Here is a 27,090-nt window from a genome sequence, read left to right on the forward strand (position 1 = left end):
GCGATCACCAGAAAAAGTATGATAACTTTATTATTTTTCGTCTCCGGTCCAAAAGTAGGGTATCGTTGAAGTCGTCTCGATCCCCTCAGTTCAGATAGATACTCAAAGTCCCGAAATTCCATAGGTAACCACCTAATTGTATTAATATTTTAAATTGTTTGATTTTTTGTATGTTTTTTAATTGGTTGATGATTGATTCTATCAACTAATTTGTTGATTGTTTGATTGTATTAACTTGATTCTTTAGATATCGAAAATTAAATAAAGAACATTATGTTAATTTAAGCGTACAGAAACGTTGCTGTTGTTCCAGCAAAGATCTTATTTTCACTTTACCGAGTGCCTAGTAGGTAATTTGCAGATTACCTAGATAATCTGCACATTGCCTAGGTAATTTGAGAAATAGAACAATTTTAGCAACTTTAACGGATCACCCTAGTTAATCTGCAGATTAGCTAGGTAATGTACACATTAACGACTTTCGAGCTTTAGCGGTAACATTTATATAACGTAACATTTCTGGACATGTGTAAAATTAAAGAATAACATTCACATTTTAATCAAATGTTTCGTGTTTTTATATAAAAACTTAACAAGAAACAGATAATATCATCATTATTAGTCTTTGAATCGTGAAATATCTAATATTGAAGTGAACAGAGGCGTGATTTCGAATACGTGACTATCGTGAATACGTTACGATTTTCTAAAAAGTTAGCCGTTCAGCACGCTCAAAAAACTAATAAATAAGAATTTTGACTTAAAATTGCAACAAAATAGATATCATTTAGAGAAACATTTAACAAAATATGATTCTCCATCGTGCAGTATAATGAAGCGTGCGGAACGATAAAAACACGATAAAAAATTATTTATAAAAATTTTTTTTGAATATTTTATTTAGTTTTAATATTTTTGCTTTTATACCGATTTTATTTTATTTTTATAAAGTTTATTTAATAAACGTGATTATTTAAATAATAAAATGTTTAAAGAGTCGCGTCTGTTGGAACATTAAAACGATTTTTACATAATTGCACATTTACTTATAACTTTACAAATACCTCATTCTTTTCAGTCAATCTTTAACTTTTTTTAAACCAAATAATAATAATAATAAACCAAAGTTAATAACCAGCTCTAAGCATTTAGTAAAAGTATTTATTTAGATTAGATTTACAGATGTATACATTTTCTTAAAAATAGCAAATACAATACTTTAATATAGAAGAATCTAGCAAAGAGTTGCGTAATTTTCTCGGTTTTTTTTTGAGATTTTATTTTAAAAATAACATTGTATTACTAATCAAAATAAATAACTAAATTTTATGTGACATCATCTATTATAAGATTTTGTTATAAAACTTTTGCTATTTTATAATAATTAAAAATATATAAAGACTTAATTTTGGGGTAGAGATGAGTTTTATAAAACACTATAAATGCTAACAACAAGTAAAATCTTCATTAAGTCTGACCCCTCGCGAGATATATCACCTAACCACCCCCTGATTCTCCAGCCACTTGACCTTTCACAACCAAAATTTAATAGAATTAATGCTCCTTACATACAAACTATCATGCCAAACTTCGTTTCTTTATCTTCACCCTGTCCTGAGATATTAAGCGAAATATACTCCAACACCCACACATCCACGGAATTTTTTTTGCCTTTTTTTTACTTTTTTGGGTTCAGGAGGTCTCAAAACATGGAGATTTGCAAAGAGCTCGGAGGGCCAAATTTGACACGGTTCCATTACTTTCCCTTGTTATGTATACATAACAGTTGGGAAAGTAAAATAAAAAAAAAAAATTAATTACTTCTAAAGCTTTAGGAATTTAAATTAAAAAAAACATTAATTTAGAAATATCTAATTTAATGATAAAAAAACCATTATAAAAAATGTATTTTGTGATTTTTAACTAAAATTATCTTAGAAAACATCAACTTTTTAAATTTTATTTTATTTTCTTATTTTTTATGACAAAATATTTTATTGGTTAAAAGAAATCTAAATTTTTCTTACGAAATAGCTAAAACTTCGTAAAATTTACATTAACAAAATAAAACTTGTTAATTAACGAATATTTTTATATGTATAAAAATAAATTTAATAAAAAAATAATACTGTATTTAATTTGAAATTACTGTATTAAAAAATTCTTAACCAAAACAACCAAAATTATTAAAAAATTATTTTAAAGCAGAAAACAAGCTTTAGAAAAGGCATGAGAATGATTTGAAAACAAAGAAAACAGTTAAAAACCAATTTTTACATTTTTAAATTTTATTTTCTCATCAAATTAAGTACATTCGTAAGATTTTCAGATCGATTTTGAATCAATTTAACATTATCCACTCAAGACAAATCAATTCTGTTTCCTTCCGAATATCCAACGAGAAATTAAATACCAGTTTAGTCCAATAATTACACCATAGAAACTCCGGAAAGATTTATTTTAACAGAAATAATTTCAAGTAAACTTTTCGAACTTATAAGCATTATAAATAATTGTCTTTAGTAAGTACTGAAATTCTAATCTAAACTTTTATTCAACACATTTATAAGAAAAAATATTAAAAACATATGATAAAATTAAATAATATTACTAAATATTTTTATACATAACTGAAGAAAAACTGTTTTAGGTAACTTATTTTAAGATTTATATTATCATAAAATTGGTTTCAATACAGTTTTAAGGTGTATTAATATAATGTATAATTGTATTATGAGCTTTAAACATGGCTTAAAACAAATGCTTTATATTTACTTAGATTGTCAATTCGATGAGTAATAACAGACCTATATTTAAAAAATGTGCTTTTATTTTTCTTGTTTCATTATTTATTTGTAAATATATATCTGACTGAAAAATAAGGATCAATGTCTTGAACGTTTTGACATTGTTAGTTTTTTGAAGCAAAGGTTTAGCATGTTTAAAGCTCCATTATTTAATGAAAAATTTCATTTTTTTCTAAAATTTTATTTAACTATAATTTTTAATAATATATGACGATTATATAAAATTTATGAAGAACGATAAAATTCGTGAACAGAGTGAAGTATTATTCAATATTTTTCTTTCTTATCCTTACTAGTTTAAACATGACAAAAAATACCATAAATAAAACAAGGTTTTTAAATAATGATACGAACTGAAAATACCCATTTTGCATTAAAAATTAGATATATAAAAATCCTCCTTTTAATTTACGATAAATTACAGTTCAACAATTTTTATAACTGAACTGTTAAGAAATATTTTCCAACTGTATCTGTTCTATATTTCTAAGTATGTAATTTTTATATCTTAAACGCTAAATTTTAATGTAATTTTAAAGTTTTATATCTTAAACGCTAAATTATTATACAATGCACAAGATAAGTTTGTGGAGATGATTGATAATGAGAGGTGAACATTATACAAGTAATGTAAACTAATATAAATAATATTGTAAATATGCAAATTATACGCATTCATAAAAATTACATGCACAATAGGAAGCATTTTGATAAAAATACCTGAAAATAATGCGCCCATATCGTGCAGTTATGGGTAATCACATTTCTATTTAAGCGGTAACGAGTCTCAGTGGTTCTTTAAAGTATGCTATTGAAAGAATACCATTCTGTAACTATATAATGCAGTAATTTTAAGTGTCACTATAAATTAATGTAATTCTCTTATATGCATAAAAGTAGAAAGACGTTACCAGAGAGAAATTTCACAGATGTCAGGTAATAGTACTTTAAATTTGCGAGCCTCTCGATTTCATTAAGGGTATTGCTAATATTATCTAAAACTAGAACTAGAATAATAGTTTAAACTGATTACAATTAGAAAGAGTTTTGTATAAAAGTATAAAAAAGCCAAACTTTATCTCATTATACAAAAACTTTACAAGTTATAAATTGTTAAAAGCAACTTAATTATCTTTATAAAATCTATAAATATTTTATATTTTCCCGAGTATGTTGGGTCCGTCTTTCGATATCTAGTCACCTCCATTGTGGATTTAGCCAGGTCCATTGTGAACCTGGTTAAATCCACAATGGGTATGGGAAAAGGCCCTCTTAATGTACACAAGATGGAGAAAAAAATAAAAAATAAAAAATGGCACATGTAGTATTTAAAAGGAAGTTTCATCCATTTACATTCATTTTTGACTTTACTCATTACAGAAAATATTTAATATTTATAAAAGCGCTTGAAGAAATGGAAAATTTGAAAGAGCGGCACTAATCAAAAACCAGTAGGGCCATTCTTTGAAGAATGTATCTGTTTCGTCTTTTAAAGCAACAAAGATTCATCTAATTAAAGAAGTATTTAACGACCATATATAAATATGCTGTTTATTATTACAAAACAACGTATATTTTCAAATATAAATAATGTACTGTACCACTATATTAAACTTATTTTTGATAATAGAATATACAAAAAAATTCACTGTAAAATTTAATTTTGTAGACTTAATTAAGACCTAAATAAACCGTAAATTTTTTTTAAATGTCAACTCGGCAATTTTTGTTAATAAGCTATTTGGAATTTTTTAACATATTGGTTAATCGGAGTAATAGTTAAAAATCTTGGTATAACTCTACAAAACATGATATTTTATCTTTATCTAAAAAGTCTAAATTTATATTTTATATTATTTTCTTGGAAGTAAAAATACAATCAAAATGGGAAAAATATTTATATTTTTATTTCCATTTTGATTCGTTCATTTAAAAGATACCTTCCTCATACGTAAGCTTATGTAATTTGATTACATACCAAGAAACTTGACAAATAAACTATGAGATAGTAAATAAGTAAATATTCTCTAAACAACTTATAAAAATAAGGAGTGTAGCTGTTTGTTTACACATAAAACCAGTAAAAAATATAGACTACAAAACAAATTTTTATTCTTTTTACTTTGTTCCTGGCACAATATTTTCCATCATTTAAATTTCCCCGACCTAAACTTTTATTTACACACGATAATATGTAATATTCACACTACAAGACTTATTTATGTAAAATCTATCACAATATGTTTTATAAAATATTTAAATTAGTTTGTATATAAATGATAATTAATATTTATCTATTTATAAAAGAGAACTAATGTTAGAAATAGAATAATTTACATAAATTTAATTTTCAAGTAGTATTTATCGATAGAGAAATAAATTTTAATTGAATTAAGTGTTTATCAATCTTTTAATAGTCTGTTATGTTTATATAAAAAGCAAGTTTTTTCAAAATAAATTAAAAATGTCTAATAAATTTAGAATAAGTTTAGACTAATATACTGCAAAATATAAAAAATGTTTTAAATTCCAAACGTAAAATAATAAATGCTATAATTAGGAAGTTATTTTTTTAATATATTATATTAAGAAACTAAACAGCATAAATGCGAAGAATATTGTAGGAAAGAAAATAGAATACACTATTAAACTGATTACAATTAGAAAGAGTTTTGTATAAAAGTATAAAAAAGCCAAACTTTATCTCATTATACAAAAACTTTACAAGTTATAAATTGTTAAAAGCAACTTAATTATCTTTATAAAATCTATAAATATTTTATATTTTCCCGAGTATGTTGGGTCCGTCTTTCGATATCTAGTCACCTCCATTGTGGATTTAGCCAGGTCCATTGTGAACCTGGTTAAATCCACAATGGGTATGGGAAAAGGCCCTCTTAATGTACACAAGATGGAGAAAAAAATAAAAAATAAAAAATGGCACATGTAGTATTTAAAAGGAAGTTTCATCCATTTACATTCATTTTTGACTTTACTCATTACAGAAAATATTTAATATTTATAAAAGCGCTTGAAGAAATGGAAAATTTGAAAGAGCGGCACTAATCAAAAACCAGTAGGGCCATTCTTTGAAGAATGTATCTGTTTCGTCTTTTAAAGCAACAAAGATTCATCTAATTAAAGAAGTATTTAACGACCATATATAAATATGCTGTTTATTATTACAAAACAACGTATATTTTCAAATATAAATAATGTACTGTACCACTATATTAAACTTATTTTTGATAATAGAATATACAAAAAAATTCACTGTAAAATTTAATTTTGTAGACTTAATTAAGACCTAAATAAACCGTAAATTTTTTTTAAATGTCAACTCGGCAATTTTTGTTAATAAGCTATTTGGAATTTTTTAACATATTGGTTAATCGGAGTAATAGTTAAAAATCTTGGTATAACTCTACAAAACATGATATTTTATCTTTATCTAAAAAGTCTAAATTTATATTTTATATTATTTTCTTGGAAGTAAAAATACAATCAAAATGGGAAAAATATTTATATTTTTATTTCCATTTTGATTCGTTCATTTAAAAGATACCTTCCTCATACGTAAGCTTATGTAATTTGATTACATACCAAGAAACTTGACAAATAAACTATGAGATAGTAAATAAGTAAATATTCTCTAAACAACTTATAAAAATAAGGAGTGTAGCTGTTTGTTTACACATAAAACCAGTAAAAAATATAGACTACAAAACAAATTTTTATTCTTTTTACTTTGTTCCTGGCACAATATTTTCCATCATTTAAATTTCCCCGACCTAAACTTTTATTTACACACGATAATATGTAATATTCACACTACAAGACTTATTTATGTAAAATCTATCACAATATGTTTTATAAAATATTTAAATTAGTTTGTATATAAATGATAATTAATATTTATCTATTTATAAAAGAGAACTAATGTTAGAAATAGAATAATTTACATAAATTTAATTTTCAAGTAGTATTTATCGATAGAGAAATAAATTTTAATTGAATTAAGTGTTTATCAATCTTTTAATAGTCTGTTATGTTTATATAAAAAGCAAGTTTTTTCAAAATAAATTAAAAATGTCTAATAAATTTAGAATAAGTTTAGACTAATATACTGCAAAATATAAAAAATGTTTTAAATTCCAAACGTAAAATAATAAATGCTATAATTAGGAAGTTATTTTTTTAATATATTATATTAAGAAACTAAACAGCATAAATGCGAAGAATATTGTAGGAAAGAAAATAGAATACACTATTAAACTGATTACAATTAGAAAGAGTTTTGTATAAAAGTATAAAAAAGCCAAACTTTATCTCATTATACAAAAACTTTACAAGTTATAAATTGTTAAAAGCAACTTAATTATCTTTATAAAATCTATAAATATTTTATATTTTCCCGAGTATGTTGGGTCCGTCTTTCGATATCTAGTCACCTCCATTGTGGATTTAGCCAGGTCCATTGTGAACCTGGTTAAATCCACAATGGGTATGGGAAAAGGCCCTCTTAATGTACACAAGATGGAGAAAAAAATAAAAAATAAAAAATGGCACATGTAGTATTTAAAAGGAAGTTTCATCCATTTACATTCATTTTTNCGACTATTCCAAAACATTTTCGACTATTCGAAAACATTTAAGATTAAGATTAAGATTACATTATAGCCAATCTTACCCGTTTTCACAGAATGCAAGAATTAAAAGCCCCGTTTCCAGACTAATTAAAGAATTTTTACGAGTCTAAAAATATGTTCAATTTCCCTCAAAAACGCAAAAAAACGCATTTGCGCCTGTAAATCTTGCACGCCGCTTTATCTTAACACTTCCATTGTTACTCAACACTTCCATTGTTAAAAATTCTATTCTTAACACTTCCATCGTTACACATTTTAGAAGTCAACCGCTTTCAACCCCATATCTCCCACACCCTTATAGCTATCGAGACGAAACCACCACAGTGCACGATGGGAGATTTGAGGCTACTACCACACACAAACAACATTCATGTGCGATGTGTAGTTTTGGCTGCAGAGTGAAATATAGGGACAAACACGTCCATTTATATATTATATATATATATATATATATATATAGATAGATAGATTTATGAATGGCCAACGGGTATTAACTAATGTAATTGTAAATAAGCGTTATAAAAAATAATCACAAGAAAAATAAAAACCGAAACGAGAAAAACGCTTCAAAGAGTTGAAAAAAATCAAAATGCAAATTATTAACTAAGGTAACACACACAATTAAAAATAAATAAGTGTATCAATGTTTAATTAATTATGGTTATTGATATTTTATGTAAATTCTTCTATCAAAATTAAAAAGTTTCAATCATTTAATGCATAAAAAAGTAAAATTAATATTTTTTATGTTACTGGAGACAAGTAATCATCATTAAAGTATATCAATATGAAATTTTAAGATAATTTCTTTATCAAAATTTAAAGTTTAATTAGTACTAATTATAAGTGTTTTTATCTATGAAAGTATAACTTTCATTTAAAATTCTATAGCAAAATCACTAACAAACTTAATTAAATATTTGTTTCAAAGAATTAACTTTGAAAAAATTAAATTAAAAATAAATCAAGATTAATTATGTATGAATTCGTCACGAAGAAGTTAAGAAAATGTATAAATAAACAAGAATTTACGTGGACAAAAATTATTAAATTTCTTTGAAGTATACAGAGAATTACAAGAATAAAAAAAGATTTTAATTAAACTTGATCTTTAAATTAAAACTGTAAAAATCTTAAAACATTGAAGTAAAATAGGAAGTAAAATTTAAATTATTAATGCGTCTTTAAAATATTGAAGATCTAAAGCAGTGTTTCTCAACGGGGGCGATATCGCTCCATGTGGGCGTTTTTCCACGTTGAGGGGGCGATTTGTAACAATTTATATTTTGGGGGCGAAAAACTATTTTCTGGGCGCTATAGTAAAACATTATACAGTAATACCTCGACTTACGCTACCCCGACTTACGCGAATCCGGAGTTACGCGATTTTCAAATCTCGTCGATTCGTCTTTTGTTTGAACGCCACGCAACTCTTGATTACTCACTCCCCCACACTATTGTTCAGCTTACTTGTTCGGACGTGTCGTGCAGAAATCGACACATAGCTACAATTTATTTTGTGTTATTTATTTCTGTGTTTATCTACGGAGACTTGAGAGACTCTATGTGGTGATTTCTTGTAACCATGAACGAATCAAAAGACGCGATAAGATTAACGAGAACATTTATTAGCTTACATACCTCCGACTTGGATTTTACACAAATTGCGAAATTATACCCCGACTTACGCGGTTATCGCTCGGTCCCACCTATCGCGTAAGTTCGGGGTATTACTGTATTAAGAATAATTAGATATTTTATTTGTTATATCGTACAATAATTTAAACAAATAACATTAAATTAGTCATTAGTCTATTCAATGCAGTACGAATTTGGCGTTAGCCTTGGCCCTCGGCATCGGAATTTTGAAGTGAAGGGGGCGACGATTCGTTAGAGGTTGAGAAACACTGATCTAAAGCGAGAGAAACCAAATTATGATTTAAACAGTGGATTTTTTTTATTTATAGAATTTCGTGTATCCTACATAGTGATGAGCTTTGTTACACTGAATGATATAGGCCTACGAATATCATCTGACGTGATCCCATATTTTGATTCGATTTGTTTCGATTATTTTCAGGTAAATTTGAAAGAACAAAACAGATTTACAGACGGACTTCTTTCTAACATAGAAATGAAATATTATTAATAATAAAATAATAGAAAACGAATACAATTAAGTTAGAAAATGATTAAAATGATATTTTACACTCAAGTCTATAATTATAAGAAAATAATAGAAATATAACACTTCAAGAAATTCAAATTTAATCTCAACCATAACGATTATTTTCCGACACTAGAAAATCATTCTAGATTTTATAAATTAACAACTGAAAGCGCAGATATATATCGACAGATTAGAAGTTTTAAAATCTTCCAGCAGCTTGAAGAAATATTTTATTCCCACTAGTTTTTGAAGAGAAAGGAAAGCAGGCATATTCTTGTTGAAAAATATTAATGTATGAATTCAATGAAACGTTCCTAATTGAACTTATGAAATTTTTTTATAATATATTCTAAAAAATATTAGAGATATTGTTACTGTACTGTACGTGCCAGAATATAGATTCACCGATGTTTTACTGATAATTGATTATGCGTAACAACATTAATCTTACAAATATCAAAATAGAAGAAAGGACTACTTAAAATTTTTTTCTATTTTTTAAAGTGATTTTTATTAAATTTTAATATAACGATGTAATATTTTTAAATTTAATAAAAAAATATTGTAAGCTATTGTTAAACATGAGTAGCCTATGTTTTTACTTCTAACGAATGCTATTTTTTAAATCCACGTTTTATCCCTGAATTTTACCGAATACAAAATTTTCTAACCATTGATTGATGAAAAGTTTATCTTTTTTTAAGATAAAATTCAAGAAAAACTTTTAAATTCTTCTGGCTATTTTGGAATTATGATGAACTTCACAACTTATATCAAACCAATAAGAAACTTGATTATATAAGTTAGCATCCTCATCATTTTGAAAACATTTTTCAAGTATGACATTCCACTGATATAAGTTCAACTCAGTAAGTTAAAAGATAAATCTTTGTAAATATATCTTTTTTTGAATCAAAATATTTTAGCTGAATATTTTCATTCTGTTAAATTCCTATAAAAATAATCATTTTATCTGTATCCCAAATATTATTTTAGGAACTTTAAAAGTTTAGTAGCAGGTCATAAAAACAGGAATGTTAAAAACAACCTGATAAAAATATCTCACAGTTTATTTGATATTTGTGTCAAACTATACGAAATGAAAAATTCTATAATATAATTTATCATTTTCTTTAGTTTTAATATTAAATATAGTTTAAAATATATCGGATATATAGACGGACTTTTTTTTAGAATGCAATGATAAGATATTTGTAAATTTACTTTTTAGCTGGAATTTTTACAATAACTATTGTTTTTTATTTTACTGTTACATATTAAAGTTATCAAAAATTTAAGAATTTGTTATTTTGTTATTTAACTTTGTGATTTCATTTTGTAAGTTTCAAATTTAAATTCTTCGAATATAACCCTTTTAATTACTCATTACTTTTGAAAGTTTTAGAAAATTTCTTATCCAATTAGATTCAAAATTTTAATGAAGATTTCGAATCTAATTGGATAAGAATTATTTATTAAACATTAAAAGATTAATGGCTTAAACAGAATTGGCGGATAAATTCATTTTTATATTTATCAAATTATCATAACGAAACTTTCAATCAACTCTAGTACACACCTCTAGTACAGAAATAAAATTTTTAAACTAATTTTCTTATAAATTTGGCAAAGGACCACTTATGTACACCAAAATTTTAATTTAATTTCTTTTAAAATCATATCTCAAGATAATAAATCTTAACTAACTTCAATTATCCTTTATATTTATTAAATTTATCATGATTGTTAGTGAAACGTCAGCATAAACCATGTATAAATTTTTTCTTAAATAAATCTTTTAATAATTTATTAAGCAAAAATAATCGTAATCTTTGGTGTTATCAATAAAAATTAATATTTCAAGATCAAATTTTTGTAAACATAAAAAATATTCATAATATAATATTGCTTTAAAATTTTAAATTCATTTAAAAATGTCATTTATTATAAAAATTGTGTGAAATTTAATAATTATATTTTGATTAATTACATATTTATTTTAGTTTTTTTAGCAATGATGCTTAATTTTTACATCAAAGATTTATGCCATTTTAATCATATTTAAAAAATTTTATCAATATTTATTATATAATTTAATTATCTATGTAATGCAATTAAATAATGAGTTTAAATATTTTATTTCAAAAATTAGAAAGATAACTACAATTATATCTCTTTTATTAATTGTACAGCATTCCAAAACTTTATTTTTAAAAATATATTAAAAGAATCTTACAAAGTATATAAACTGCATAATTTTATTAAAAATTATGATGGTTATTAAGAAGTTATAAATAATTTATTTAATAGTATATAATTAATATCATTAAAATACAATTATATTATTATACAAGTGCTATTAAATAACCTATTTAAGCGTAGGCGCATATCTTTTAATAACTAAGCATAGGCCTATTAAAATTTAGTTTAATGTAGAATCAATAATCTATAAGAACGTAAAGCATCCAAAACTTGACTTAAGAGTATAATTCCTATTTTCGCTACCTCTTTACACATCAATGACTTCGTTTAATTACAAAGATAAAAATCTAAACTTAAAACTAGTGATCTCAGCGAGAGAAATGCATGGTTACTGATGTAATGATCAAGTGAAATAAACCTAAGATTTTAATATATATAAAACATTGTAATTATATTTAAAAAAATGTTATACTATATAATACTGAATATGTAAATACATAAATTGGTATATATATTTAGACTATTAATAATAAATTTATTTACTTTTAAATTTACTTTATTAGCTTTGTTTTGTAACTTGCAAATATCATACTAACAAATCATTTTAAAATTTGAAAGAAAAGATTAAAAAAAATTGAAAAAATTGTATAATATTTTATACCGAACTTATTACCTATATTTATTAAAAAATAAAATGAATAAATTTTCATACGATCACATTAATTTCTCTTTATTGTTGCATTCGCAAAACAAAAAGAGAATGAGATTTGAGGGCATTAATTTTAATTTGTATAAAATAATTTTATTATATATCATTTAATAATTCTGAAATAAGTAACTAAGTGTCATGTTAAATAATTCACATGAAATATATAGAGAATAAGTTTAAAGAATTGTCAAAAAAATTATATTAAAATATATATTTTTAAAATTTAAATAACAAATTTTCATACTTGTAAAAGTAATGAAACATTAATAATTTTTTAAAAAATAATTCGTAACAATTCACTATTTAATTTAATTATCTAGTATATTCATTCTATTTAATAGAGATTCTAATTACTCTAAAAAGTAAAAAAAAAATTATTTTGTGTCTGTTCCATTCTGGAATAAAGAAATATTATTCAATTTTCAAGAATTTTTTTTAATCAAATAAGAAAAGTCATCTAAAAAATCCCAGAAAAATTCTAAAATGATTTATGAAAACTGATCCAGATTTTAGTATAAAAATGTTATATTTTTCTTCTCCACTTTTCTTTGAAGGACATAAAAATAAAAAAACTACAAAAAAAAATGCGAAAGAAAAAAAGATAAAATCTAATTGATCTTTTTTTAGTAACTTAATACCTTCTATATTATTATCTTGACATTAAAAAAAATGTTTATTCATTTATTTTTGTTTAAAAAAATATCAATTTTCAAAAAATTATGAGTTTTTGTAAATGTTATATAATTACTTGTATTTAATTAATATTTTTATAAACTAATAAAAACAAATGTAACAAATAATAATTATAACTATAAAAATACAATTTAATTTTAGTCAAGCTAAGATATAAATATAATTTTTGTATTTGTCAAGCTTCGTCTGAATAGATATAATTTTATAAATATAAATTAGAAATAAATAATAATACATTACTAATCTAGAGTTTGATATTTCTTATATCTCTGTGATAAATATATAGGATAATCATCTATACATTTCAAGTAATATTAATTAAATCATAACCAGTTATCCTTTAAAAAGAAAGTTACTTGTAAAATATATAAAAAGTAATCCGTCTGTTTGTCTGTCTTTCGAGTACAGTATTTGTAGAGTATAAAAACGTAACAAATTGTATTTTTATCACGACTAACGTCACTGTTGGTATTATCAGAATAAAAATCGTGGCATAACATATGACGATTCGAGTGATTTTTTAGCATTTGTTATATTTTAAATAATAATTTATAGGAGTTCGTGATCCGAAAAATAATTTTTGATCTTGCTCTATTTACAGAAAGGATATAAAGTAAAAATTTGAATAATAAATCGATTTACTGTTAAGAATGAACAAAAATATAAATTAAAAAAAAGATTTTTTTGGCTTTTTCTTAAACTTTCTTTGAAATAGTGGACCTATAAGAACATACTATTACTCGATAATTAAATATCTCAATTGTTTAATTCTCTGTATTAATTATTAATATTGATTATAAAGTAACGGATAAAATTTTTATTTCGCTGTTTTTCTTATAAACTCTACTATAAGAACATTGTTTTTTTTATAATAAGAAATTCTTACTTATTATTTTCGATACTATAATAAAATTGATAAATATGCCAGATAAATATAAATAATAATTCACTGACAAGTTATAAATAAAAGTTTTTATATTAATATTGAAGAAAAATTACAAAATTTAAACTGAATAAATCAAAACTTTATAGAATATATCTAAATTCAAATATGTACTAGTAGTATATGTATTTATATCAGAAAGATCTGAGTTCTTAGTTTTTCAAAATATTTCAGAATTTGAATCTTAATAAAATATTCTAAAAATATTATTTTCGATATACAATATTAATTTCTTAAATATTTGAAAAAAAAAACTTTTTTAAAAAGGTTTAAAAATTCGCCAATAAAATCGAGTTTTATTTTGTTTTAATAAATAGAATTTTATTAAAAATGTTCTATTTATTTGAAGATAAAATAGAATAAAAGTTTATTTTTATTATTAAGAAAATAAACAAAATAACACGAATAATATTTTAGAACGAATATTCAGAATTTTTTGAATTTAGCACTTTTCAGAAATCAAAAAATCTAGACTATATCATATCATTCTCGACATAATAAGNTCTTTTCTTGCAGTGAATGTATTTATTTTTATGGAAAAAATAATTTTCATATCCCCAAAAGTAAATAGAAATAAATATATATTTTAGAATGTTAATAACAATAAATATTATTTATAATAATGCTAATTATTATTATTTACCTTAAAAATATAGCAAAATATGTTATCGATTTTAAAAACATCATAAAATTATAGAATATAATTGCTTATTATATAAATATGCTTATTAAAATTCATGGGTAACTCTTAAAAACTTCCTGTTTCAACTAATCAAGATGTTCGTTATATAACAAATTTTCAACGTATACTAAATATAAATTACTAAAATTATATATATTTACAATTAAATAAACTACAGAAGAACTCTTCTAAAGCTAAAAATTTCCTAAACGTGCATTTAAAAACATCGAATATAACTATATAGCAATATAAATATCAAGAATATAAAAATATTCATTTATGTAACATAATGCTTACCTGTAAATACAAGACAAGTTTACACATAACTCGACCAAAAAACCACGTTTCTGTCACGTCCCAAAGAACAGTAGGAGGTAAGCAAATAAGTATCACCAAAAAATCCGCAACGGCCAAATTGACAATGAAATAATTGGTAACAGTCCTCATGCTATGATTTCTGTATACTGATATACAGACGAGGGCATTACCAATTAATCCTACAATAAACACTATAATGTGAAAAGCGATCAAAACCCATTCGTACGTATTTGGAAATATATATTCTTCAATCATATCAAGATACTCTTCATCTGGGATACAATAGTCGTTAGTACAATAATCGGTAACATTACTGACATTAACGTACATTGATGTGATATTGTTAAGAGATACTTTATGAAGATCATGTGTATAACTGTTAGTCATGGTTAAGATTTAACAGCTTTCGACTTGTTCCGAGTAGCAACTGTCTTCCTTTATTTCTACGCATGATCAATAGGTAGGCTACTACGTTAGGTAGATAAACTTGACCAGAAAAGAGCGAGAGAGGGCGAATAAATTACCTATTACATCAATCAAAATAAAAAAAAATTATTCATTATATTGAATAAAAAATAAAGAAACAATTTAATTTAACTAAAATATTTGTATTTAATATGAAAATTGTTTTTTTTTCCTTTTTAATATGNATTATTTTCGATATACAATATTAATTTCTTAAATATTTGAAAAAAAAAACTTTTTTAAAAAGGTTTAAAAATTCGCCAATAAAATCGAGTTTTATTTTGTTTTAATAAATAGAATTTTATTAAAAATGTTCTATTTATTTGAAGATAAAATAGAATAAAAGTTTATTTTTATTATTAAGAAAATAAACAAAATAACACGAATAATATTTTAGAACGAATATTCAGAATTTTTTGAATTTAGCACTTTTCAGAAATCAAAAAATCTAGACTATATCATATCATTCTCGACATAATAAGATGATGCATTCAGAAACAGAATTATCATCTAAGTGTCATTCTTACGCAATTATATCTGAACTAGCGGTTCAATAATTGAAGCACATCTTTTATTGAAAGCTAGAAAAATCAATTTTTAACATCTAAAAAATAGAAATGAAAATTGATATTTACTTGCAAAATCCTTAAAATATTAACTTAATTCAAATGAAAAAAGTGATTAATAATATCAATTCAGTTCATTTATAAAGAAGCAATAAATCTGAATTACTTCTGTAATAACATTTAACGTTATATGATTAATTCCCTTTCTAATAAGAGTCAAATATCTGAATAAAATAATTAAAGTTGTTTGCCTTGAACTAAAATATTAATGAAAATAATGAATTTTCAATCAAACAACAAGTAGTTTGAGAGTTTAATGAACTGTAAAAATATTCAATGTTAAAATATTTAATAAATCTCTGCTTTATGTTATATTTCGTTACAGAATCAATCAAAATTTTTATTGTTTATGATAAATCGACCGTAACATTTTTGTAATTTTGAGCGAATCGACATTATTCTTCTACTCAGGATTTGTCAATAACTCATTCACTTGACTATTCTAAATATGGACTTCCTATCATCATCTAGAAATGCTTAATATTTCCAACTCCAGACTAAAATGATTTCATTATTCGTAAATTATTTAAAATATTTAGTATATATTTAAATCAACTAATATATGAAAATGTTGATAAATAATTATTTGTTTTTTTATAATCAACTTCTTTGTATCTTATCAGTTTAAAGCCAGAAAAGTCCAATTTCTATGTTATGTTAGTCCTTAATTTTATTACAAAAGTAATTCAAAATTAAAATTTATGCTCCATTTTAATAGATATAAATTTGAATATTTAGCTAAAAAATATAAAAATTAATTATTTTTTTATTTTAATTATAATAAATTATACTGACTTTCTTACAGGAAAAATTCCCTATAAATAAAGATTATATACAATATAGAATTTTAAAATACATTTTTAAAAATGTAATTGTAAGAATTTTCGCTTTTCTTTTCTTGCAGTGAATGTATTTATTTTTATGGAAAAAATAATTTTCATATCCCCAAAAGTAAATAGAAATAAATATATATTTTAGAATGTTAATAACAATAAATATTATTTATAATAATGCTAATTATTATTATTTACCTTAAAAATATAGCAAAATATGTTATCGATTTTAAAAACATCATAAAATTATAGAATATAATTGCTTATTATATAAATATGCTTATTAAAATTCATGGGTAACTCTTAAAAACTTCCTGTTTCAACTAATCAAGATGTTCGTTATATAACAAATTTTCAACGTATACTAAATATAAATTACTAAAATTATATATATTTACAATTAAATAAACTACAGAAGAACTCTTCTAAAGCTAAAAATTTCCTAAACGTGCATTTAAAAACATCGAATATAACTATATAGCAATATAAATATCAAGAATATAAAAATATTCATTTATGTAACATAATGCTTACCTGTAAATACAAGACAAGTTTACACATAACTCGACCAAAAAACCACGTTTCTGTCACGTCCCAAAGAACAGTAGGAGGTAAGCAAATAAGTATCACCAAAAAATCCGCAACGGCCAAATTGACAATGAAATAATTGGTAACAGTCCTCATGCTATGATTTCTGTATACTGATATACAGACGAGGGCATTACCAATTAATCCTACAATAAACACTATAATGTGAAAAGCGATCAAAACCCATTCGTACGTATTTGGAAATATATATTCTTCAATCATATCAAGATACTCTTCATCTGGGATACAATAGTCGTTAGTACAATAATCGGTAACATTACTGACATTAACGTACATTGATGTGATATTGTTAAGAGATACTTTATGAAGATCATGTGTATAACTGTTAGTCATGGTTAAGATTTAACAGCTTTCGACTTGTTCCGAGTAGCAACTGTCTTCCTTTATTTCTACGCATGATCAATAGGTAGGCTACTACGTTAGGTAGATAAACTTGACCAGAAAAGAGCGAGAGAGGGCGAATAAATTACCTATTACATCAATCAAAATAAAAAAAAATTATTCATTATATTGAATAAAAAATAAAGAAACAATTTAATTTAACTAAAATATTTGTATTTAATATGAAAATTGTTTTTTTTTCCTTTTTAATATGNTGTCGTAGAATTTTGTTAGAGGAAACAGACTATACAAATTATTAAATATTTATTATAGTGCCCTAATGTTGATTTTGCAAATTTATACTATTTAATAATTAGCCGATAATAAAATATTAAATTGATTAATTTAATTATTTTAAGTCACCTTCACTAATTTTATTTAAAATTATGTGTTGCATCCATAACGAGAAGCGTCGTCGCGTAGCTCGGTACCACTATTACGTTTGAAATGGTTATTATCATTACTCTTAATTGTAAAATGGTAGACATATATTTACTCAAAATAAAAATTTCAAAGCTTTAAAGAGTGAATCTTAAAAAAATATTTTTACGATTAAACTTTCCTGAAATATCATAGGCGAGTAACAACTCATTACTTTAATGCAAATGAGCTCATTTTTACTTTAAACATAGTTTTTTAAAATACATTTTGAGAATTTATAGCAAAATATTGTTTATCAAAGTAACCTTTTTTCCAAAATTTCGATTATTTCAAATATTGTAATTTGTTTTCTGTTATTTTATTTGAGACACGATGATGCAGCGCGCATGAAATAATCTTTTCTTCGATATTCTTATATATATAAATCTATACAAAATACTTTAAACTCATATTTTGTAACGAATTTTCTTTTTCAAATGTAAGCTTGAAAGGCATACAAAAAATTTCGAAATGTATATTATTAAAAATATTTTTTTTCCTGATTAAATAAATGTGGGATGAAGACATTAGCAAACTTTTTATTTACTTTTAAAATAATTACATAAAAAAAACTTATAAAAGATGAGTTAAATTCAAAATTCTATAATATTAAATTATTTAAATACACAAATTTTATGCATAAATAATAGAAAGAATTAATTTTTCAAAATATAATTTAAAATATTATTCATAAACTAAAAACGTATTATTTTTAAAATAATTTTCCTAAAAAATAAAAAAAAATGTGTAAAATAAATTTTGTTTAAAATATAAATTAATACATAAATTTTTAACCATAACGATAATTATTTATTAAGTAATATATCAAGAAAGATATTTCAGATGATGGAAAATGGATAAAGCATTATATTTCTAAAATATTATGGCTTTTAAAATATAACTTATTCAAAGACAATATTAACTTGTAAGAAAGAATTATTCTGAATAATGTATTGAGTAGTATCATTTCATTCTCGATATAATTCCACGAGCTTGTAAACTGTTAATATTTTAAAAAATTATTTTAATAAGTGTTTATATTATCAATAAATATAAACATTTAAAAATTATTTGAATTACTTTATAAACTATTCATATTAAGAACTGTATGTTTCCAGCTTCTTTAATTAGGAAAATGAGGATCTATAGTCGAATTTATTTAGGATCCTCACGAGTTTTCATTGCACGTGACTTTTACATTCCCGGCTGTTATATAACATGGGAAAGTATTGTAATATTTTTTTATTTGTGGTTTTAGGCCCTTTACCGCTCAAGAAGAGCACAAAAAGGCCTCAGAGTGTTGTGTATGAAGAGGGTCTGCGTGGGTTAGTAGAACGTGTTCCTAGGTGGGCTCATATTGTCCCATACAGGGCTCATAAGAAGTACTAGTCCCTTGTGAGGGCTCATATATTTACGTATTTGTATTGTATATTATTTTTTTATTCTGCATGTTATGTTACTTGTAGTGCTGTTTTATTTACTTACCGTCGGTTTTTAGTATTTAAGAGGAAATAAAGTTTGATAGTAAAGCTGCAGTATGGATGTTAATGGTCAACCAGACCTAATCTCTGAAATTTGACCCTCCGGATTGACCGCACTGAACTCCAAAAAGTAAAAAGGAAAGAAAGAAAAAAAAAAAATGGAAAAATTCCCAGGATATATATATGTATCTGTGTGTTGGCGTCTACTGTATTTTGTCTAGTATCTCAGAATGGGTAAACAATAAAAAGCAAAAATTGGCATGGTAACCTGTATAGAAGAGGCATTAATGCTATTAAATTTTAGAGTAGGAACTAAACAGAGTGGTGAATGTGAGTATCATGTGTCGTATTTCGTGTGGGTTGCACTTAATGAAAATTTTATTCGTTATTTGCATTTAAAATATTTTTAAAAACTCATCTCTACGCTCAAAATTAAGTCAGTTTTGCCCTTTTATAGCAATTAATAATATAAAAGTTATTTTTTAGTAACATCCATAATAAATAACACTCACACTATTTTAACTTTAAAAAATACTATCATAAAAGCTGAAACTAAATATTTTTTAATGAAGATTTTTATCGTAATTAAATAAAATTACGCCGATCAGCTTTTATTATTACTGAAATTTTATATCCTAGTATAAATTGAAAATTATCGGACTTCCTAATGACTCTCTTAATTTTTTGTTCGAGTGCCGGAGCACTATTTTGTTTTAAAAATCTGGCAAGAGCACTTGCCAACTTTTTAAAATAAAATAGTGTTTTAATGTTGATTATGTAAATTTATACTACTTACGGTGAACATTTATTTCCATCTATTTTTAATACAATAACATAAGTAACAGGTAATTGCTAATTGTAAAAAAAGTATTTTTAGTTTTTGTTAATAAGAAATTAAATAAATAAAATAGTATATAAAAAAATAATTTCATTCAATAATTTTCTAAAAAATTTTCTATAGTACTATGAAAACTTTAGAATACGCTAGAAATTATTGAAATAACTTATTCTAAAGTACTTCTTTATAAAAGTTTCTTAAGAAAGTACTGTACATTATACTTTAAAATCCAGACCATTTGCTAGTATTAACTATAAATTTATGGTGGTAAAAGATAAGAAATCAATAGTTTAAGCCATTGATAACCGCTAATACTTGGCTATAGTCTATAATCTTTATAAAATTTCCATGTAATTCTATGAACTTTCAGAGAGTTTACATCATAAAAGAATCAAAATCTGTTAAGCTTTCAACTGCATATAAAATGACTTTAATAAGTAAGAGGGTATGAATGGAGAGGAAATTAAAGCTTCAAATTTTTGTACGATTTAAAAATCGAGTAGTATAATACAGAGCGAATTTCTCATATTACAGTTTTCGTCATTATTCAAACGATATTTAATTTAAAATAATCCAGTTAGGGAATTCAAAAAGCTCAATAACTACAGTTTTTAATGACTATACCAATTATGCATATTGCATTGTTTCATTTAAATTAACAAGTATGTTGTTCAATTAATTTAACAAAATAATATTGTCGAGGATTTAAATATATTATTAAGCAATTAAAAACTTTATTTTTGTTGTACAAATTTTTATTATAACAGAATTTAATTGAAAAGTTAAAAAAAGTAAAAATTAAATGTTTAAAGTCTAGATTTGTGTTAATTAAATTGGATTTAATAGATCTTTCTATGTTTCGGTATATAAAAATAGTTAATTAACATAATTACTTTATTACTGCTTCAATTTCTTGATTAAAATATCATATCTAATAATGAGATGAATTTATGTTCGAGTTATCTTCATTTTTTAAAGTAAATCTAATTACATAAAGCTATAATTATTTCTTAACAAACGTTTAAAATATTTTAAATAAAAAAGTTTGATTTAATAACACGAGAGAATTGTGACATTTTCAATAAAATTTTCCTAATTGTGCTTAAGAATTGTTTAGAAAAAGAATTATTCGCTACATTATTACAAATAAATATTCATTAAATCCGTAAATATATTGTTTTTATTATATCCGGTAGTGAAATGTTTTTTTAGCGTAAATCATAATAATAGGAATAAAAAACCATTAAATAAATTTATGTGTGTGCATATTGCAAATATTTTTAAAATTTACTTAGAGTTGTTTTTACTATTTTACATTGTTGTTTTATGTTGTTAATATAATATTTGAGAACTTTCGCTAAGGAAAGATTAAAATGTTTACTTCTTATGTATTCTTTTTACAAATGAATCAATGAGTCAAAAAAGAGTTAAAACACAACTTTTCTTCCTGATTTTCTTTTGGTTTTTCCATTATAGAAAGCCTTTTAGTGGGAAGTTCAAATTTCGATGTGGCAATGTAGCATCTGGAATATTAGTTTTTGCCTGAAAAGGAGCCAACTGGTAAAGAACATTTTCAAATTATTATTATTATTTTTTCATAAAGAACATTTTATTTCGGCAGTCTATTCAATGTTGTATATTTTTGTACGTTAATCGGCAATAAAGTTATAGTTTTAATGAATAAAGTAAGCATATGCCATTGATCTTGAGAATTAATTGATTGACTTCAGGCATTATCACATCAACTCCGACTATATGGTAGGTTACAACTGTACTGTATCTCTTACAAGATAACCTGACCGTCAATGAGGTCGATCATGGGTGAGAGATGGGAAATGAATCTCTGACCTTTATTAGTCTTGATAAATTTTTATGGCCTGAGCAGGTTCAAACTCGAATCGTCCATTGGATAAGCTATCTTATTGCTTCTTGTTTATCTCTTCTCAAGATAATCGGTCATCTGCCGAAATTCTTGAGAAGAGATGCTTTAATATAATTCATAAATAATTAAAAGAAATAATACTCTAAAAGGTAACAAGTATTAGTTGTTGAAATGCCAATGGATAAAGAGGTACGAAACTTCGTATTATGATGATAAAAAATAATGATTAAAAAAAGAATTATAAACATTTAAAATTCAAACAAATCAAACTATTAAAAAGTCTATTGAGCCTATAAATATTTTCTTAAAAATATTTAAAAATTCTTATAAATACAGATATAGAATTATTTTATATGCTAGAAATTTGCATTAGAACTGCATTAAGCATTTTCGTCATTTCAATTTCTCTCTCTAGTATTTCTTCAAAATAAATATACATATATATATATATTCACCACTATAATCTAAAAACATATTTTTTTAGAAGTTTTCAACAGAACGAAAAAAATAAAAAAGAAAATATATTATAAAATACGTTTTAATAATATAATCGTAATTAAAGCTACATTACTTAAAACTTATGCTATTTTTATACTATCTCTAAATTTCAATTTTTAGAACGAATTTATTACTATCAAATTCAGTTTTTTTAAAAATAAAATTATTCACTCAGAATTAAAATTATAATATTAAACCTTTAATGTTTTAATATGTAGGCTATATAAAGTTATATTTTAAAAGTTTCGTTACTTCTTCGTTTTCGAAACGTGCAAACGAGAGACGATTTCTTTTTGAAATTATCCATTTATAAATTATTTGATTTTAAAAAAATTGTATAAAATATATAGTTTTAAAATAAATTCTAATTAATTATATATTAACTAATTTAAAATGATATTTTTTTACAATTCGTGATTTTAAACTACAAAATTATCAATTTTAATCGATTAAATATAATTATATAACTGAAAATCGGATATTTTTAATAGCATAATTCTTATTTATAGAATTTATAGAAGATTGCTATCGTCTTTATATGCAGTAGTAACTAAATTATTATTATTGATTTTTTTTATTCTTGTTTTTCTCCTAATTAAATTGTTAAATTCGCAACAATTATTAGCCTATAAAAATACAAAAATATTAAAGATAAAAATTATATATAAATAACAAAATTTGTATTTATTACTAATTATTTTTGTTTCAAGAAGCTCCAAAAATGCAACACAAAATATCTAAATATAACCATCAAAATGATTTCTTTTTATTAAAAAAAAAGCTTTTTAAACTAAAATCTAATTTTAACATATTTTGGATACACTCAAAACGATATGTAAGAAAATCCAGATATTCTTAAAGTATTGCAATATCATATGGAGAAATAAATTTCATTTAAAAATCAATCTCCTACTTCGAAGTTAAAAAGAAATTACCAGACAAAAATAAATAATAAAAATATATCAATAAATATAAATTTATAACTTTAAAGGTAGAATATGAATTAAAGTTAAAAATTTTAAATATAGACTATATTTTTAATTATGATTATAAATATAACTAATAAATAATATTTTTAAACAAATAAAAAACAATACTAATTTTTTTTATTAATTATTCGTTTATTCTAGAACTCAGTAACAAATAAATGAGTGTTTTCTGAGATGATTTTTGCTGTCATTCATGTTAAAGCGTGACTGACAGACATAAAACATATCTCAAACGAGAGCACATATCTGCCTTCGTGGTAAAGTAAAATAAATAAAAGTAAAAGATTAGAAATTTTTATCTCGAAAAAGATTCTAAGAAAAATTCAAAGATTATAATTGATTTAAGATATTCAAGATAAATAACATAGGCTATTCCATTTTAAGCTAATATTTAACTTTAAACCCATACAACTTCAGTTATAATAACATTGATTACATGAGAAACAAATTGAAGCATAAAGTAGAAATTAAAGAAGGAAGAATAATAAAAGAAATGTAATCTTAAATTAATAAAACTGTTTTTACGTAAAACATGACACATTGATATATTACGTAATACGAGAATGAAGATATATGATATTCAGGAAAGGTTTTAACAACTTCTTACGTAACAAGTAACGTGTAATAAAAGTTAAGTAATAGTAAATAGAAATAAATTGTTATATCTAACTCACTATTCAACTTTACATTGAATAGTTTGAAACTTCAGTTTCAACAGTTGAGCTATTAAAATTTTACAATATAACATAACTAAACAGATTACAAAAATATTAAAAGGTCAGTTCAATTATATTTTATTTGAGAATAATACATTATAAACAAACTTCTAGAAAAGATAATCATCTCTTACTCATTTCCTGGTCTCTTGTCTTTGTTTCCTAATGATTGTTACGTTATCTCTCACTGAAGAACACTAATTTTTCTTGACCTTTAAAAAGTGATAAAAACTTTTATATATTTCGTTAATAGTTGTTAAATTTTTTGAAGATTAGTTTGTAAAACTTTGATCGTTTAAGTAATCATATTCAACGCATTCTCGATTATCCGTGCATCTTCAAAATATCATAAGCAACATTCAGCTTTTTTGGTAGTATACATGTGAAAAAATCATACTTGTACTCTATGAACTGCAAATTTGAAAAAATATCCTACTAATTCTAAAATTAAAATACAGTAATTTGGAAAAAATGTAAGAATTATACATTATATGTAAAATTTAAGTATCTACACGATATTTTTAAAAATAGAAAAAATCTACATTTTATATTTAATGTACCGGTATATAATACTAAATATATATTTCAGCTTATGAAACTTGAAACTCAGTTGCATAACGGAGTTGAACTGTATATATAGTGTATTCGTTTAAAACCTCTGAATAGATTTTTTTATAGTTTAGAGGGCTATTTTGGATTATTCGTGTTTCCCGTTTTCTGCACTCTAATTAGCATGGATAATCGGGAATTCAGTGTATAAAATGCTAACAATAACAAAACATATTATGTAACTTATTGTTATATTTGTTATTGATTTCAGCTGAAGATTATATATATATAATATACCGTATATACCATACATAGTTCGGCATAAATCAATAACAAATATAACTATAATTTATCTAATAAGTTTTGTTATTGTTACCATTTTATGTCTAGGCTATTTAAATATCATTCTGAAAAGGCATTATCTCATTATAAGGATTATTTAAATAGTTTATTCTATACAATTTGATTATTAATTTCGTTTATTATTGATAAAAATTGAATAAATTCGAAGACTTATTATTCGAAAATTTTAGTTAATTACAATATTTTAACAGTTTATTAGTTCGGGTCATAGAAGAGTTTATTTAATCGTTTGTTGCTATACGTTTAATTTAAATTTATAATGATCTTTATTATTAAAAGTGATCTCTGATTATCAAATTACTGAAAAATATATTATTTCCATTTATTTGTCTAATTTCTAAACTAAATTTCCACCAATGAAGATTACGTTAGAAATTATCTTTTGCACACTTTTCCAAAATTATCTTCTGCATACTAATTATAAGGTTGTAAACGATTTTGATAATAATTGATCATCGATATAATCAAATTAAAATTGATTGATTACAAAATGCACGATTTAATGATAACTTGTTTCAATTATAGTTACAAGTATGATTGACTAAATGAAAACAAACGGAAATATGCTAAAATGAGTATATTTTTAATCAGCCAATTTTCTTTAAGGAGGTAGATAGATGACCGGGTGACTATTGTTAACAGGAAAAGTATGATGTACAGGGGCAATACACTTCTAAAATCGAAATCATCTATTTTAAATTAAAAATATGATTAAAAATGCAGAACGAGAGATATGCTAATCGATTGTCTTTTATAATAAAGCTTCTAAAAAACAAACATGAAATTTTGAGTTTTAGCTTTCAGTTTTGAATCTCTAGTGATATATAATTTTTCTTTATACTCTAAACATCATGTTAAGAAGAACTAATACATAGAAGATTTACAAATAAATCCTTTCCATTTCGGCTTTTTACATCTAAAACAATTTGCTTATAATACAATTTTTATGTTAAAAATAAATATAAATTCATGTTCTTTTGTTTTGAATTTTATGAAAGTAGTTTAATAAAAGTAATACATCACGTATTACTTTTATTAAACTACTTTCCATTCCTTATTTATGATAACCTTATTGCAATTTTTATTAACTTCTTGCACTAAAAATTTTTTGATATTCAACTATTTCAATAGTTTCATAAACTTAAATAAAATCAATGAAGCCTTTCTAACTAGAAAAGCATTGTCTGAGCTTAGTAGATGTTTTGTTTTATATAACACGAAGCATGGCTAATTAAAATGACCATTTTAATTAGCCATGCTTCGTGTT

At 23.6% G+C, this 27,090-nt stretch overlaps 1 protein-coding gene across 1 annotated transcript in view; it reads right to left on the minus strand.

Annotated features, from left to right (window-relative positions):
• The window catches only part of LOC111613423 (orexin receptor type 2-like), a 55,557-nt gene extending 39,968 nt beyond the window's left edge, over positions 1-15,589 (minus strand). Inside the window, exon 1 of the mRNA XM_023354786.1 lies at positions 15,153-15,589. Coding sequence (XP_023210554.1) covers positions 15,153-15,560 — 408 coding nt within the window. The 5' untranslated portion in view covers positions 15,561-15,589. The remainder of the gene's footprint in view (positions 1-15,152) is intronic.
• Between the last annotated feature and the right edge of the window lie 11,501 nt (positions 15,590-27,090).

The sequence above is a fragment of the Centruroides sculpturatus genome, unplaced genomic scaffold (assembly GCF_000671375.1).
Source record: "Centruroides sculpturatus isolate CEXI.00-Female unplaced genomic scaffold, Cexi_2.0 scaffold2, whole genome shotgun sequence".
NCBI lineage: Eukaryota > Metazoa > Arthropoda > Arachnida > Scorpiones > Buthidae > Centruroides > Centruroides sculpturatus.